Source organism: Pseudorasbora parva, chromosome 3 (assembly GCF_024679245.1).
Source record: "Pseudorasbora parva isolate DD20220531a chromosome 3, ASM2467924v1, whole genome shotgun sequence".
Lineage (NCBI taxonomy): Eukaryota > Metazoa > Chordata > Actinopteri > Cypriniformes > Gobionidae > Pseudorasbora > Pseudorasbora parva.
Genome location: NC_090174.1, coordinates 9,626,350 through 9,644,636, shown reverse-complemented (window position 1 = coordinate 9,644,636; position 18,287 = coordinate 9,626,350). Strand labels below are relative to the sequence as shown.

At 43.5% G+C, this 18,287-nt stretch overlaps 1 protein-coding gene across 1 annotated transcript in view; it reads left to right on the top strand.

Moving 5' to 3' along the window:
* Window positions 1-11,893, top strand: part of LOC137070535 (rab effector Noc2-like) — a 133,584-nt gene extending 121,691 nt beyond the window's left edge. The window contains exon 9 of the mRNA XM_067437771.1: window positions 11,177-11,893. Coding sequence (XP_067293872.1) covers window positions 11,177-11,280 — 104 coding nt within the window. The 3' untranslated portion in view covers window positions 11,281-11,893. The remainder of the gene's footprint in view (window positions 1-11,176) is intronic.
* The last annotated feature ends 6,394 nt before the right edge of the window (window positions 11,894-18,287 follow it).

Here is an 18,287-nt window from a genome sequence, read left to right as displayed (position 1 = left end):
TCTCGCACCAACAGTCCGACTCTTTTTTCTCCTCGATCTCCGGTTCCACCGATGTTTTGTACCCTCTCCGCGCTCATTACTGGAACGAGAGACAGGTGTTATTAATCTGCTTCCAACCCACTCACTTACCGCTCGTCCCGCGGCTCTCTCTCCCGCTGCAGACCTCGCTGAACCACGCCCCCCTTGCCACATACCCCCACCGCCCGACTCAGGCCGGGGAGCCATCCGGCCTGCAGCCCCCCCCCCCCCCCCCCACCCACCCATTTCTGGAGAGGAAGTCGGCCACAGCCATCTGAGCACCCGGCCTGTGGACCACCTGGAACTTAAAAGGCTGAAGAGCTAGATGCCAACGGGTAATCCGCGCGTTGGTATCCTTCATGCGGTGGAGCCATTGGAGAGGAGCGTGGTCCGAACAGAGGGTGAACTCCCGCCCCAGAAGGTAGTAGCGGAGGGTGAGAATGGCCCACCTGATGGCAAGGCACTCCTTTTCGATGGTGCTGTACTTAGCCTCTCTCTTTGAGAGCTTACGGCTAATGTACAGCACCGGCCGCTCTCCCCCCTCCACCTCCTGGGCCAGGACTGCGCCCAGCCCCCTGTCCGACGCGTCAGTCTGCAACAGAAAAGGGAGAGAAAAGTCAGGGGAGTGTAAAAGCGGCCCGCCACATAGAGCAGCCTTAACTCGGGTGAAGGCCTGCTGGCACGGCTCCGTCCATTGGACCGTATCTGGTAGCCCCTTTCTAGTAAGGTCAGTCAGAGGGCTGGTGAGGTCCGAATAATTTGGTATAAACCGTCTATAATATCCCGCCAGCCCCAAGAACTGCCTTACCTCCTTTTTGGTCTTGGGTCTCGGACAGGTTGCAATTGCGGCGGTCTTATCAATTTGGGGACGCACCTGTCCATGACCCAAGTGGAAGCCCAGATACCTTACCTCCACCCGCCCAATTGCACACTTCTTCGGATTGGCCGTGAACCCCGCTCCCCTCAGCGACCTCAAGACCGCCCTGACATGCTGCATATGCCGCTGCCAATCGTGACTGTAAATCACGATATCATCCAGATAGGCAGCAGCATATGCGGCATGGGGACGCAAAATCCTGTCCATGAGGCGCTGAAAGGTAGCGGGCGCCCCGAACAAGCCGAAGGGAAGCGTGACGAATTGGTGCAATCCAAACGGCGTGGTGAAGGCTGTCTTTTCTTTGGACAATGGAGACAAGGGGATCTGCCAATAGCCCTTCGTTAAGTCCAATGTCGAATAAAATCGAGCCGTGCCCAGCCGATCAAGCAACTCGTCAACCCGCGGCATTGGATACGGGTCGAATTTCGACACTGCATTCACCTTGCGGTAGTCCACACAGAACCTGACCGAGCCGTCGGTCTTAGGGACCAAAACAATCGGGCTCGCCCAGTCACTGTTGGACTCCTCTATTACTCCCATATCGAGCATTGCCCCTAATTCTTCCTGAACTACTTTTTTCTTGTGTTCAGGCAAGCGATACGGCCGGCTGCGAACTACCACGCCCGGCTCGGTCTCGATATGGTGCTGAATTAAGTTGGTACGTCCCGGTAGGGGCGAAAACACGTCGGCGAACTCCGCCTGCAGTTTTGATAAATCAGTGAGTTGGGACGGTGAGAGGTGATCTCCCCCAGGGGCCAGTGCGACCGATTGTGCTTTGATGCTCGCCTCTGGCCCGAGATCATCCTCTCCCCCGATCACCATCGCCAACAACACTGATTCCACCTCATTCCATTTCTTAAGGAGATTGAGGTGGTATATTTGACGTGCCCCGTTCCTATCGGATCGTATCACTTCATAATCGAGGTCTCCAACCTGTCGTGCGACCTCAAACGGCCCCTGCCACTTTGACATTAATTTAGAGCTCGATGTAGGGAGTAATACGAGCACTTTCTCTCCCGGTGTGAATTTGCGTAGTCTCGTACCCCTGTTATATGACCGGCTTTGGCGGTCCTGGGCTTGCAACAAATTCTCCCTAGATAGCCGCCCCAAGGTGTGGAGTTTTGTTCGCAAGTCCAGCACATATTGAATTTCGTTTTTGGCCAAAGAAGGTCCCTCCTCCCAAGTTTCTCGTAGGACGTCCAGCACCCCCCGGGGCTGCCGTCCGTAGAGAAGCTCGAAGGGGGAAAACCCCGTGGAGGCTTGTGGAACCTCCCGCACGGCAAATAAGAGGGGTTCTAACCACCGATCCCAATTTTTGGCGTCTTCCTGCACGAACTTACGGATCATGGATTTAAGCGTGCGATTAAACCGTTCGACCAAGCCGTCCGTTTGTGGGTGATAGACGCTTGTTCGAATGGATTTAATGCCCAATAAACCGTAGAGTTCGCTCAACGTGCGTGACATAAACGCCGTGCCTTGATCAGTGAGGATTTCTTTCGGAATCCCCACTCGGGAGATTAGACGAAACAGTGCGTCCGCAACACTCTTCGCGGAGATGTTGCGGAGAGCCACTGCCTCCGGATATCGTGTTGCGTAGTCCACGATGACTAACGCAAAACGATATCCGCGTGCGGATCGCTCTAATGGCCCGATGAGGTCCATCGCAATTCTCTCGAAGGGGACCTGCATTAATGGAAGGGGGCGCAATGGCGCTTTTGGGGCGGCCAGTGGATTCACCAACTGACATTCAGGGCAAGACGCGCACCACCTGCGCACATTGTCATGAATGCCTGGCCAAAAAAATCGGGTCATTAAGCGATTCAGTGTGGCCGCCTGCCCCAGGTGGCCCGCCATCGGGTTCGAGTGAGCCGCCTGGAAAAGCATTTCCCGGCGGCTCTTTGGTACTAATAACTGGGTTGTATCCACTTTTGTCTGAGCGTCTTGGGTCACTCGATACAACCGATCCTTAATTATGGCAAAATAAGGATACGTGACGGGCAATGCGGGTTGGAGAGACTGACCGTCGATAGTGCGGACCTGCTGAAAAGCATGTTTTAGGGTCTCATCTTGAGACTGCTCCAGAGGGAAGTCATCGCGGTCCGAGAGAATCAGTCTCTCGACCCCGCTCGGTTCCTCTGAAGCTGTTCCCAAGGGCCCCGTATCAGTCTCGCCAACCTGCACTCGCGCCGCCCCGTTCCTAGCCTTGTTCTCCTAAGCGGCATCCGCGCATAACGACCCCAATAACGCCGGAAAGGCGGGCCAATTCGTCCCCAGAATTAGCGGATGCCGGAGGTGGGGACTAACCGCCACCTCAACACTATGTTTTTTTCCCCTAAACTGTATCGTGACTGGGACAACCGGATATTCCACCACATCCCCGTGCACACACCGCACCTTAACCATGCGGCTTGTATCCAATATCCCAGGCTGCATCAGGCTTTGATGGATCGAGGTTTGGTTACATCCTGAATCCACCAAGGCCTGATATGTACCCCCCTTGATACTCACAGGAATTTGGTACTCTCCTGCTTGATCGGGGGTGGTCCGCTGGAAGTCCGGGACCCGGATCATTGTCCCGATGTCCATCATCGGACATCGGTCCACAAAATGGTCCGGGTCGCCGCACCGCCAGCAGGCCAGCCCAGGCCTGCCCGCCGCCCCTCCGGAACCTCTCGCGGTCCTCTTGCTGGCCGCGGACAATGGCCTCGAAGCGGCGCTCCTGGTCTGCCCGCAGGTCCAGCATGGACTGATGTTGTTCCTGATGGAGGGCCGCGAGAGAGGTGATGATGTCCGCAAACGGCGAGGCGGAGGGCGTTGGCGTTGTCATGGCGGCGGCGCTGTCCTACTTCCTTCCCGGGTTTCGGCACCAGTGTAACACGTTCGATATAGTAAGGAAGGAAGAGGACACAGGGGTCGGCTGGACTGTTGATGCGTGTCTTTATTTTCTCTTTCTCAATGTCAATAACACACTTCTTCGTGTGTTCTCAGTCAAACTCATAAGCAACAATAACTTCCGGTTCACGGCTCTTCCGGCTTCCGGGTAAACTCAGTCTCTGTGTTCTCGCACCAACAGTCCGACTCTCTCTCTCCTCGATCTCCGGTTCCACCGATGTTTTGTACCCTCTCCGCGCTCATTACTGGAACGAGAGACAGGTGTTATTAATCTGCTTCCAACCCACTCACTTACCGCTCGTCCCGCGGCTCTCTCTCCCGCTGCAGACCTCGCTGAACCACGCCCCCCTTGCCACAGTGAGCATAAGAGACTTTCAAAAACTTTTCTCCAGATTGGTGACACATTAACTCCCATAATAATTGTGTTTCCAACACTGTTGATGCTTTCTTCAAACAGCCCCTAGTATTTTAAGATCTAACAGCTTTTATCATAACGCATGATAAATCTGAAATGTCAAATGATTTACACTGGCTCATAATTGGATGGCCAATTCCTCTGTTCTCCTCTGACATGTAAAAGCTCTCTGTAAACAAGCACCAGCTACACATTGTAATAGAGGCAGTGAGATGACAGAAATGACCCATGTCCCCTACTCTCTCCATTTTCTCCAGCTCTGCTAATGTGCCGTGTGGCCTGTCTATTTCCCTCCTGGCTGATTTATTTTGTTTCGCTTGCATTCATAAACATCATTGTATCTTTAAAACGGTTGTAAATTCAAGAAAGAGAGGCATTATATTTAAGGGTTTACTGAGAAAAAGGTTTTCTTTCTTGCAAAAGGGCAAATTACATCTCTCTCAGAATAGCTGTGATGTAATTATCTGCTGATATAATTGTCACAACATGCACGTTTTTATAGGCGCTATGGCAAGACAGTCGCTCAACAAGAAATATAAAAATATAGACTCATATATTGTGTTTAAATGGCAGTTAAATACATTATTGCATACCATTTTAAGAGGGTGTAGTAACCAGACATAATTCAGATGTTTTTTCTACTTGTTCAATGGTCATGAAAATGTGAGGGACTCTGTATAAGGGAAACGGGTCTATTTAACTCAAATTAAATTATTAATTAATTCATAGGGAATTTTGAAAGAGTCTGATTTTACGGCAGAGTAAATGGCTTGTTCATTTGAACGGGCCGTAACTATCAACTCTGCAGCGGATATTAATATCCACACACTAGTGAAACACTATTTAGCAGCCAGGTAGCATAGATCAGCAGTTTAAGACATTAAAGGGGGACGACGACACTCAGTTTCAGTCAATCTCATGTCAATCTTGAGTACCTATAGAGTAGTATTGCATCCTTTATATCTCCGAAAAGTCTTTAGTTTTATTATATTTATAAAAGAAATATAGACTGTACCGAGTCTTTCCGGAAAAATACGAGCGCCTGGAGGCGTATTGTGTGGGCGGAGCTAAAGAATGACGAGTGCGCACAAAGCGGTGACGTCCTCAAGCATGGAGAAACTCATGGCTATCGATCAGATTCAGCTAATACAGATATGATCCAGAATCATTCGGAGGCTGAAATAAATTGAACAGGAGAAACAGCAATAGCAGGACGTCCGTCTCTGTGGTATGTACTGTATTTAGTGGCCTGTCAACATTTGTGTGTGTTCACTCGCAGTTTATGAGGACATGATTCGGTTTATGGACTATTGTATGCGACTAAACCTTAGCAGTAGCAAGCAAAATGGTTTTGCACGTCAGACTAGTGTAACGTTATACATAGAACAACAATGGAGTAACCGTTAGCGCATTTGAATGACGAAGCACGCGATCGTGTCGTTTACTGATGTTTACTCACGTGACGATAGCCAACAGCAGAGACATTTGAAGTAGTTTTACTCACCGCCTGCTTCCAAAGCAGGACCGAACCTTTATCGCTGGGACCGCTCCGTCAAAAACACACTTCTTTGGTATGATTTGGTGAAGTCCTGACAGCAGTGAATGGTGGAGATCCGCAATGTTGTGAAGCTTCCCGTCATTTCTGCGTTCAGAGCGGTTCAGATGCAGCGCTGCCTTCCCGGAATGCTGTGCCGAAGCGTTGAAGTCGCTTGATGTCACTCATAGGAATAAAGTGGAGCCCGGCGCGGACTATAAAGACATAAGTGTTCACAGACGAGTGGATCTGCAGCTGAGAGCATTGTTGATGGGGCGTGCATTTCCTCTCTCGCTCTAGTCACACGCGGGAGATTTGGTGAGTTAAAGTAATATAAAAGCATATGTTTCCATGACTTACAGATCTGCTCCTGGCAAATTCAGTAGTAAATAAGGTTATCAGTCCCAAAAACTGACCGTGTGAATGAATTCAAAGAAGAACATATAGCTGTGGCATTAACTTCTTAATGGATTAAGTTGATTTTAGTTTTGATACAACCTCAATAACACTTTATCTGCTCTGACACCCAAAGCTATTCTTCACCGCCCACCCATCATGTCACTTCATTTAATCTACCTTGACATTTCAGCATTTGATTCTTTTCATTTTCCTTCCCACTTAGCTGCTTGTGTTCATCTGGGTTCATCATCCTTGGCTCAATTGAGAATCATCACTCTATTTTTTTTTTTTTTTTTTTTTTAGATGCGCAAAAGACCAAACTATGCATATTGGCAGTGGCTCCAAAAAATGATGAATGATCAGTGGAATTCATGGTGAAAGGAAAACATTCATTTCTGCATGGCTAAGCATTGCACTAAGAGTTTTATGAAAATTATGCTTTTTTTGCTCCATGTTGTCAAACCTTGATTGATTTTTTTTCTCTTCAGTTTCCAACTCACTTGACTCCCATGCATTATTTTTTTCTGGCTGGTGGCTGTTTGAGCTCAGCTTGCCAGCAAGAAGTGGATTTCTGCCTCCAGTGTTCATACATTAGTTGGAGCTTATGGATGCAATGGCTGACCTTTATTTACACAGTGAATGTTTTAGTTAGATACAGATACATAGTGACTCATTCTGAACCCTCATACTTCCCTATTGGGTCATTTTGACCTGAAACTCTTTTTTAAAATTGAAAAAATAATGAGTGTTCATCTGAGTTTTCAAAGACCCTAGGACTTTTTTGCACTTCATCCACGAATATACAAAAAAAAAAAAAGAATTCTGAATTCGAGGAGTTTTGTGCTTAAAGTGAAACAATAATAAATTTAAAGAGGTGATAAACTGAGAAATCAACTTTCCCTTGAGCTTTTCATATATAAAAGGTCACGGTAATATATCCTGTAAGTTTCAGAGTGGAAAACTTCCTTGTTAGGCATCTTGATGTCATCGACTGATAAAACATGCCTCTACAGAATAATAAGCACGTCGCCTCACCCACCGACTCATGTAGCTGTTCGGATCACTTTTCCAGCTGCAATAAACATGCCAAAGAAGACAGCAAGATATTGTGGAAGAACACAGCCACTGCATAAGCTTCCTTCGGATCCTAATATTAGGAATGTGTGATACTTCATTTATTTTTAAAGCTACACTGTGTAACTTTTTTTAGTTTATTCTTAGCTAAAAACACTTAGTTCTTTCAAAAAAATATGTGCTCATTAATGTATATTTACTTCTTTCAAGTAATAAAGTATTCTCGTAAGTTTATAATATGCCATTGAAAATACATACCGGTGAGGGGTTCGAATGCTGATCGCCATGTTGCTCCTCCATCTTGAAAGTAAATTAGCCAAAGAGTGACATACCCGTAAATTCAAGCTTCGCCTTTCGCGTTTTAACACTCGATGGCACCGTGTCGAATGTGAAGAGGGGGATTGCCATGGTAATCTTGGACTAAATCAGCCACCGTAGGAGTTAAAACGAAATCAGAATTGAGAGGAACAGAAACTATCTTTCGCTGGATGGTCATATACCTTTACACCGCTAGATGGGGGAAAATATCACACAGTGTAGCTTTAATGAAGTTCCAGCTCATGTGGGGAAGAAAATTGTACTTGTGTTCACTTCTTTAAAGGGTTACTTCAGCGTTTAGCATATGGCTTTCTATCAGTAGAAACCCTGGAGTATCCGCTTGTTAAGTCGTGATGCAAGGAACGCCGTTTCTGGGTCCAAGCCTCAACTCGTTTCACTTGAGAATGTTAATTTATGATGACACCGCTGGATTTAGTCTGGATTCTTGAAGATTAGAGATAACTATTTATATTGTAAGCTTCAGCCTCCACAAAATGCCACATTTGTCCATATTTTAATCAATATTACCAGTTATTATTAACAACGAATTCCAGTTATAAGACAAACATTTATGTCTTGTACATGTATACATAATAATAATGATTAATAAACTGTGGCACGATGTGAAGGGGGGAGAATTAATGCTTGCGCCACGTTTAGTCGATAAAACACTTCCGCAAAGGATACTCCAGTGTATCCTCGCTCATGACTCCTCAGGAAGCCTCCTCACTCCTCCATCCTCGCCTCCTCGCGGTGCAATTCGAGAATTGAGATCTCCTACAAGATGGCTGAGCTCCATCGGTTTCCAGGTCATAGGATGGAGGACGGAGGAGCGAGGAAACGAGGAGGGATATTGAGAAGCACCCAGTGTGTGGCACCCAGTTGAGGTTGAGTCTGTGATTGAGCTCTAGTAGCAATACTCCACAGATCTGCTGTCTTGATCCAGAGCCATCTAGATGCTCTTGCTGGATCCTCTTCTCTTCTCTTCTTCTATAATGCTGCATTCCACCAAAGCTCTACAAAGGGATTGTCCTGCAAAGCTTCTACATACAACCTCCTCTGCCAAGCTCTTCCCTTTCCAGCCTTGTCAGTGATAGTCGCTAACTAGGTCATCCACTTGTAGGACATCTCAGTGCTGTGTTTCAACCTTAGGTCATGCTGATATTTAGACCAACAACACAGACTGTGAGGACTTGTATATAAAGTACTTGTATATAAAGTGCAATAAACAAGAAGTTCATTTTAAATCATTTGTATTTTATTCAGTTTGCTTGTATATTTCTTCTCTGCCAATGAAAGTGGTTCCAAAAGAAGTCAAAGCATCAAACTGACATTGTGTCCGAAACAGATAATGTGAGCTGGAACTAATTCTGGTGTTTGTAATGTTTTCTCTTCACTATTTCTGATGCCAACACACAGTCTAAGGTGATCCTGGGGAGTTTTGGCCTCCAGAGGCATGTGATGGCGCATCTTGAGATGCTCTCTTGTCTTTCTTAAAACAACATTGGACTCTATAGTATGTTTTTTCTTTGTTTTGTTTGTCTGTTTGCTTGGAGATTTTAACATTATATGTGTTACACATGATGGAAGACTGTTAGGAGAACAGAATTTTGGCATTGATGTGACATTGGATCAGGAAGTGATTTTTCATCCAGTATAGTGCTAGTCTACATCAGCTATGTTTCGTAATGATTTATAACGTATGAGAAGACGCTGCCTCATAATTATTCATGACACCTTGTGACCTTTTCCTAAGGCAGATGGTTGAATTTAGTTGATTTCTTGAAACATGGGTAGTCAGTGTTTGTCTACATCGTAAAAAATTAAAACCTTTCAAATATTTGTGTGCAACAAACCCATGCATCCATCATTACTCTGAATTATGAATCATCATTGTGGAAAAGTTATTAAAAATGGTTAAGTTTTTGAATATCCAATTTTTACAAATACAAACAGCTCAGTAGTGTTAGTGATCTTGCAAGATATATTACATTTATTAAAAAGTGTAATATATAGTAAATGTATAATAATAAAATGTCATAAAATATAATCTAATAATGGAATCTAATGCACGTCTGCAATATCATATCATGTATCATATCATATATCATATCATATCATATCATATCATATCATATCAATCATATATTATATCATATATCATATCAATCATATCATGGCAACCCTTTAAAATAGTCTAATATTTAGCATTATTGTATTAACTAACATGAATGGGCAAGACATGTGTTTCTGTATTTATTAATCATTGTTGATGTTAGTTCAATAACATCAACATCATTCAAAAATCCAGCTGTTCATTGTTTATTCGTGTTATTTCACAGTGCATTAACTAATGTAAATAAATACAAATTTTGATTATTATATTATATTATATTATATTTATTATATTAATTCTTTTATATTATATTATTATTATATTATATTATATTATATTATATTATATTATATTATATTATATTATATTATATTATATTATATTAATTATATTATATTACAGGGCTTGACATTAATGTGTCTTATTCTAATGTAATGTATTGAACAAATTTAAGAATATAAAATTAAAGCTGAAGCATAGCCAATATTTAATAAGATTAGAGAAATATGCCCTTTATAAAAGGTAAAAATATCACAAATATGCAGATTTAAATATGTCAAAGCTGATAGATCACTGATGAGAATATTGCTGCAGAATAAATTTCTCTCTCTCTCTCTCTCTCTCTCTCTCTCTCTCTCTCTCTCTCTCTCTCTCTCTCTCTCTCTCTCTCTCTCTCTCTCTCTCTCTCTCTCTCTCACACACACACACACACACACACACACACACACACACACACACACACACACACACACACACACAAACTTTTATGACCGAGCACATTTTTTACTCAGACAAGTGAATAACAGATTTACTTGTTCGAAGGATGTCAAGCTCTTTATATTATATTATATTATATTATATTATATTATATTATATTATATTATATTATATTATATTATATTATATTAATTATATTAATTATATTATATTATATTATATTATATTATATTATATTATATACTTAGGGTGAAGAACCTTATAGTTACAAAAAGTAAATGATCCCTTTGACAACTGGGCACGTTATGACCCCTGATTAATATTCATGAACCATGCTAATAAGGTTTATAATTGTTCTCACCCTACCCATCATCCCTTTCCTCGCTCCGATCTGAAACGTTCTGATTCACATTTTTCAAAACTGATGAGAACTGACCTATGCTGAAATGAGAGGCTTCATGACACTCTAAGCAAGATGAATGATTCTCCCACAAAACCAGGCTGCCCCCTGTACGATACTCATCCACATGATTCATGCATTCAAAATCAGATCAATTAAATCATTCCCTCCTTTTAAAGCCATGACAGGCCGTCACTGCAGCGCTGCCTCATCAGGACCCCACTAACAATCCCGCAACAACGCCCACAATCCATTCAGAGTACAAGAACACAACAGAGAGATAACTAGACAGGCAGCTAATGTAACTGTAAAGCATCTGATCAGTACACAACTGCTGTCATTTTGTTAAGGGAGAAAGGGAAGGGGGAAGTTTCATTCTGCGCCCATAATTAATGACTCTAGTCTCTCCTGATTAGCTGCAGACGGGCGGCGCATGCTGGATGAGGACGTGCCTGGGGTGGATCCGGTGTCGTCTTCGCCCTCAGCGGGAGAGAGGAAGTTTAGCTCCAACCTGCTATAAGCAACATGTCTTTGATGGCTGCAAACAGGCTGAAGCTAAACGCTCATTAAATCAGGCTGAGCTGTGACAGAGCTGTCACCTGAAATACCTCCACAAACGCCCCGTCAGGCACCGCTCACATTAATGCTGGGCCTCTGTGGCGCATTAGCGCCTCTACTATAATGCAACTCAAATATTTGCCAGAAATTCGTTTGTACCGTACTGAAAAATGTAATCCATTAACATGATTTCTGACTTTACTGTGGTCATTTTATTTGAAATAAAGTCCGCTTAATTATGCCAGATGTTTCTGCTGTTGTGCCTTCAGGTTGAGCGCAGTGGTTTTGAACCTCCTCACTCTGACCTTTTACAGAGAAAGAGTTACTTCATAAAACAACCCATGGTAAAATCTTCTTCTTTCCCTTCTTCATCTTCTCCTCATCCTCCTTTTCATCCTCTTCTTCATAGTTCTTATCAAGTTTCCTTATTTCCTCTTTCTCGTCTTCTTATTATTATCCTCTTGTTCATTGTTCTTCTCCATCTTACTTCTTTTTCCTCCTCTTCTTCTTATCTTCTCCTTTTTATTCTTGTCCTTCTTTTTCGTATCATCCTCTTCTTCAGTTTTTTTTCATCTTCCTTTTCCCCCTCCTCTTCCTCTTGTCCTTCTTTCTTCTTATTGTTATTCTTCTCCTTATCTGCCTTTTCTTTAGCCTAGAAATCTAGACGCACCCTAGCGGCAGCAAATTTATTCTGCCCGCAAGTGTCGTCTAGCAACTCTTCTGAGCTGTATTCCCCTAACTCTTGCCGGGCCAATCACATCGTGTATAGAGATTCGGTGGGCGGAGCCATAATAACGACAGCTGAGTTGCATTTGCGTGCTTCTAGTAAACACAGAAGTTGGTGAACGGTGGTCTTTCGAATCAGCTTTGACCGCGACTCTGGAAGACTTGAAGTTAAGCTTTTCTCTGAGAAAAGAACAAAGAACGGCACTGAAGTCATTCTTAAAAGGGGAAGATGTGTTCGGAGTTTAGCCGACCGGATACGGCGAATGTTTAATCAGTCAGCGAGCTCTGCTTCACCTTCGCCGCTCTGGTTGGTGTAGCGCTATCCTATCGCGTGCAGAGGGAGTTTGAAAGACACCCGTTTGTCCCGCCCCTCGGATTGAGCCCTGTCTATGGTGAGTTTCCAGAACAAACATCTTGATGTGGGTCTGGCTTGTCAGGTTACCTTTTCTTTGTTGTTCTTCTAAATTGTCCTTGTTTCTTCTTCTTTTTCATCCTCGTCTTCTTTCTCACTCTACTTCTTCTCTTCCTTTTTATCCTCCTCATCCTCATTGTTCTTCTTTTATCTTTCTTCTTCTTTCCTCCTCCTTTTTCTCCTCTTCAAAATGTTCTTTGTTGTTCTTTTACATGTTCCTTCTTTTTCCTTCTACTCTTCTTGTCCTCCTCTTCATCCTTGTTCTTCTTTATCTTCCTTCTTTTCCTCCTCCCCTTCTTCCCTTTCCTCTTCTTCTTCTCCACTTCTTCATATTCTCCTCTTCTTTGATTTTCTCCTCCCTCTTCCTTTTGTTCTCCTTCTCCTCCTCCTCTTCATTTTTCTTTTCTCTTCCTCCGTATTCTTTTCATCATTCTTATCCATCTCATATTCATTGTTTTTCTCCTTCATATTTCTTTTTTCTTCTCCACCTTCTCACTGTCCTCCTTAAGGCCATCCTACTTTTCTCCACCTTCTCTGCCTTCTTTTCATTCTTCTTTTTCCTCCTCCTTCTCCTCCTCCTCCTCCTCCTCCTCCTCACCACCTTCCTCCTCCTCCTCCTCACCACCTTCCTCCTCCTCCTCCTCCTCCTCCTCCTCCTGCTCCTCCTGCTCCTCCTCCTCCTCACCACCTTCCTCCTCCTCCCCACCACCTTCCTCCTCCTCCCCACCACCTTCCTCCTCCTCCCCACCACCTTCCTCCTCCTCCCCCTCACCTCCTCCTCCTCCTCAGCACCTTCCTCCTCCTCCTCCTCCTCCTCCTCCTCACCACCTTCCTCCTCCTCCCCCTCACCTCCTCCTCCTCACCCTCACCTCCTCCTCCTCACCCTCACCTCCTCCTCCTCACCACCTTCCTCCTCCTCCTCCTCCTCCTCCCCCCCTCACCTCCTCCTCCTCCTCACCACCTTCCTCCTCTTCCCCCTCACCTCCTCCTCCTCCCCCTCACCTCCTCCTCCTCCCCCCTCACCTCCTCCTCCTCCCCCTCACCTCCTCCTCCTCCTCCTCCCCCTCACCTCCTCCTCCTCCTCCTCCTGCTCCTGCTCCTCCTCCCCCTCACCTCCTCCTCCTCCTCCTCCTCACCTCCTCCTCACCACCTTCCTCCTCCTCCTCCTCCCCCTCACCTCCTCCTCCTCCTCACCACCTTCCTCCTCTTCCCCCTCACCTCCTCCTCCTCCTCCTCCTCCTCACCTCCTCCTCCTCCTCCTCCCCCTCACCTCCTCCTTCTCCTCCTCCTCACCACCTTCCTCCTCCTCCCCCTCACCTCCTCCTCCTCCCCCTCACCTCCTCCTCCTCCTCCCCCTCACCTCCTCCTCCTCCTCCTCCTCCTCCCCCTCACCTCCTCCTCCTCCTCCTCCTCACCACCTTCCTCCTCCTCCATTCTTCTTCTTTCGCTTCTCTTTTTCCTTCTCAACTTCTTTTCTTCTCATTCTCATTCTTCTTCTTTCTCTTCTTATTCTTCTGCCTTCCCCCCCTTCTCCTATGCTGCCTCTTCATTCTTCATTCTCCCTCTCCTCCTTCATATCATCCTCTTCTCCATCTTGTTCTTCTTTTCTCCCCATGTCGTCTTCCTCTTTTTCCTTATTATCTTTTATCCCTTCTTTCTCATCTCTGCTCCTCTTAACTCTTCTTATCAGTTTTTTTTACAATTTCCCCATATCCTTCTCTTTCTCCTCATTCATTCTTCTTTCTCTTATCGTCCTTTCTCTTCTTCTTCTCCTCCATGTCTTCTTGTGTTTTCATTCATCTTTCTCCTCTTGTTCTTATACCTTCTGCTGCCGCCTTCTCCCCCTCCTTCTCCCTCTCTCTCCTCCTCCTCCGTTTGTCTCCTCCTCTACTCTTTCAGTCTCCTCCACTTCTTCTCATCCTCCTCATTTTCCTCTCTTTCATTCCTCTCCTTGATAATCACCTTCTCATTCTCCTCATTTCTTCTTCTACTTTTTTGTCCTCTTTATTCTCCTTTAAAAAAAATCTCCTTTCCCCTTCCTCCTCATCCTCTCCATCTTAATTTTAGATCACCTACATCACCCTATGAATCTTGCTATGAAAAGGGATCAAATGGAGGTCTCAGGATCAGGTATTAGGATCATTTCATCCGGATTAACAAGCAGCTATTAAATATCACACTTCTAACTGACTAGTTCCACCTTAGCAACCATCCAAAGCACCCTAGAAACCATATAGTTACATGACCCAGCCATATCTGGGCCCATATGGGCTCTCAGTAGTGATTTGACTTTGGGGCAGAATTTTCCATGCATAGTAAATGGGGAGAATTCTGAGATTGTGATATTATACCATAGAGTCCCTCCATAGCAAGCACCTGTCACGGTTTCTTCAGAATCTAGTTATTTGTTATTATTGGTAATTTGCATTGCTACAATCACATCCTATTACTCATATGTCAAGTTAATAGTTATGTAAGCTACTCGAGCAAGAATATATGCATGCATATGCGTGAATTGTTTTTCTATTAGCATATGGCAACCAACACGAATAATAAATAACCACTGCCTTACTAAATACAAAAAATCTTCTGCTTATCAGGCATTATGTGCATCAATGATGCGCTTGTTTGGAATATTGTTTGACCCAAATAAGTTTGCTTTGACATAATTCATTTAAATGCCTTGTAAAAGGATATATGTTGACAAAAAGGCTGTTTTTAGATTAAATGCTTATCACAGATAGCTTTATACACTATATAGCTAGCTGTATATGCTCTTTCTAAATATGTGGATGTGGGGGTGACACATCTTACCCCACTCCTCCTACCTGTAATCTAATGAAAATACCAGTTTACATGAGTATTATGTACATTATATCCAAAGAATTCTGAAAGTTATAACATGTTTTCATAGTACGTACTAGTGCTGGGCGGTATGACCAAAAATGTATATCACAGCCCAGCACTAGTACATACACTTTTAACATACATACAGGAACATTTGATTTCTCTTGATATCACCCTTTTAATGCACCAAATCTGAGGAAGATTACTATCATCTTCCAGGGTTAAGACACTTCAGTATATCGACTTTAATCCACATAGTGCCTAGTAGATGCATTTTTATCATGCTGGTTTTTAAATGAAAAACATTCACAGCAAATAATTTGATCATCAGGGGAAGTGGCTTGTCAATAATCAGGCTGGATAAAATGCTAACGAGAGACAGGATGCTTAACCCCTGAGCCACAGCTTTTTATGTGTCGCTCTCTCTGGTGATGAGGGGCTGCTTGAGGATCCTTTGATCCCACTGAATTATTGGAGAGGCCCAGACCAGTCATTTAGCTGAAATGGTGTGACACTGCTTCATATTTTTTATTCTCATGGGAGTAGGTGTTGGACTGTTTTGGGGTTAGTGAAAGAGAACTGTGAGAATCTAATCATGTTTTGGTGTAGGTTGGAACAGTATATTATTATTATTTTTATTATGAGACCATATTACAGTCTCCATCTGGCTGCTTGGTCGATCCTGCCAGGAATATGCTTTTGTATCAAACATTAAGCCACACAGGTGTAAAAACATATGGTACAGTGAAACTGAATCGCTAATGAAATGTGTGTGTGTGTGTGTGTGTGTGTGTGTGTGTGTGTGTGTGTGTGTGTGTGTGTGTGTGTGTGTGTGTGTGTGTGTGTGTGTGTGTGTATATATATATATATATATATATATATATATATATATATATATATATATATAAGGATTATTAGGAACACCTGTTCAATTTCTCATTAATGCATTTTGGGGTGTGGTCCTGGTCAAAACAGAACAAGATCTCCTGAACTCCAAAATAAATGTCAGAATGGGAAAGAAAGGTGATTTAAGCAATTTAGAGCGTGGCATGGTTGTTAGTGCCAGACGGGCCGGTCTGAGTATTTCACAATCTGCTCAGTTACTGGGATTTTGCCGCACAACCATTTCAAGGATTTACAAAGAATGGTGTGAACAAGGAAAAACGTCCAGTTTGCTGGAATCCTGTAGGCAAAAATGCCTTGTTGATGCTAGAGGTCAGAGGAGAATGGGCCGACTGATTCAAACCGATAGAAGAGCAACTTTGACTGAAATAACCACTCGTTACAACCGAGGTATGCAGCAAAGCATTTGTGAAGCCACAGCATGCACAACCTTGAGGCGGATGGGCTACAACAGCAGAAGACCCCACCGGGTACCACTCATCTCCACTACAAATAGTAAAAAGAAGCTACAATTTGCAGAAGCTCACCAAAATTGGACAGTTGAAGACTGGAAAAATGTTACCTGATCTGATGAGTCTCGATTTCTGTTGAGACATTCAGATAGTAGAGTCAGAATTTGGCGTAAACAGAATGAGAACACGGATCCGTCATGCCTTGTTACCACTGTGCAGGCTGGTGGTGGTGGTGGTGTAATGGTGTGGGGGATGTTTTCTTGGCACACTTTAGGCCACTTAGTTCCAATTGGGCATCATTTAAATGCCACGGCCTACCTGAGCTAAATCCTTTACCTCCCTTTTCTCAAAACCATCCCTAGAAACCATCCCTTTATGACCACCATGTACCCATCCTCTGATGGCTACCTCCAGCAGGATAATGCACTATGTTACAAAGCTCAATTCATTTCAAATTGGTTTCTTGAACATGACGATGAGTTCACTGTACTAAAATGGCCCCCACAGTCACCAGATCTCAATCCAATAGAGCATCTTTGGGATGTGGTGGAACGGGAGCTTCGTGCCCTGGATGTGCATCCCACAAATCTCCATCAAGTATAAGATGCTATCTTATCAAAATGGGCCAACATTTCTAAAGAATGCTTTCAGGACCTTGTTGAATCAATGCCACGTAGAATTAAGAAAGTTCTGTAGGCGAAAGGGGGTCAAACACAGTATTACTATGGTGTTCCTAATAATCCTTTAGGTGATTGTATGTGTGTGTGTGTGTGTATATATATATATATATATATATATATATATTAGGGCTGTGAATCTTTGGGTAGACAGCAAATCGATTCGATTCATGGTTCATAGGTTTTCGATTCGATTCAAGAACGATTTTTGCCAATTCAGAACGATTCGTTTCGAGACGATTCATATTAAAATTCTATACGATTCGATTAATTTGATTCGATTATGCATTGCATTCATGGGATTATTAAAATGCTTTCCCTAATGTGTCTTAGTCAGGGTGTGAATTACACAGCGGCCTTCAGAGGTCAGAGAGTGGGCAAAAAACCCACTAACACTTCACAATAAGGTTCATTAGCTAATAATGTTCATGAAATAATAATGAACTGCTATTTATCTTTGTTATATATATATATATATATATATATATATATATATATATATATATATATATATATATATATATATATTATTATTATTATTATTATTATTATTATTTTGAAAAGGACTCGTTTTGCCTTCATTCAGACAGTAGATGAACCGTCAGAAAACAATGGGGAGATTGGTCTTCATCCAATGACCTGGATTCTAAGTTGGGTCACCCGCATGTAAATGATGCTGTGCAACATGATGGAAAACAGGAGCTATCCACCAGGCCTTTTTTAAAATTGTAAATCATGTCCAAGAGAAAAATAATAAACAATACAAATAATTTTTATCTGGTGAAGTTGCTGGAGGGGATTAATTATAATAGACTCTGTTTATGATATTCAAAGAAAGAATTACTCACAAAGAATAAACGTTAGTTAAAACATCCAAACAATAAACCTGAACAGGCAATCTATCAATTCTGTCAGTTTTCACTGACCAGCTTTGCAGGTGTTCATAATTGTT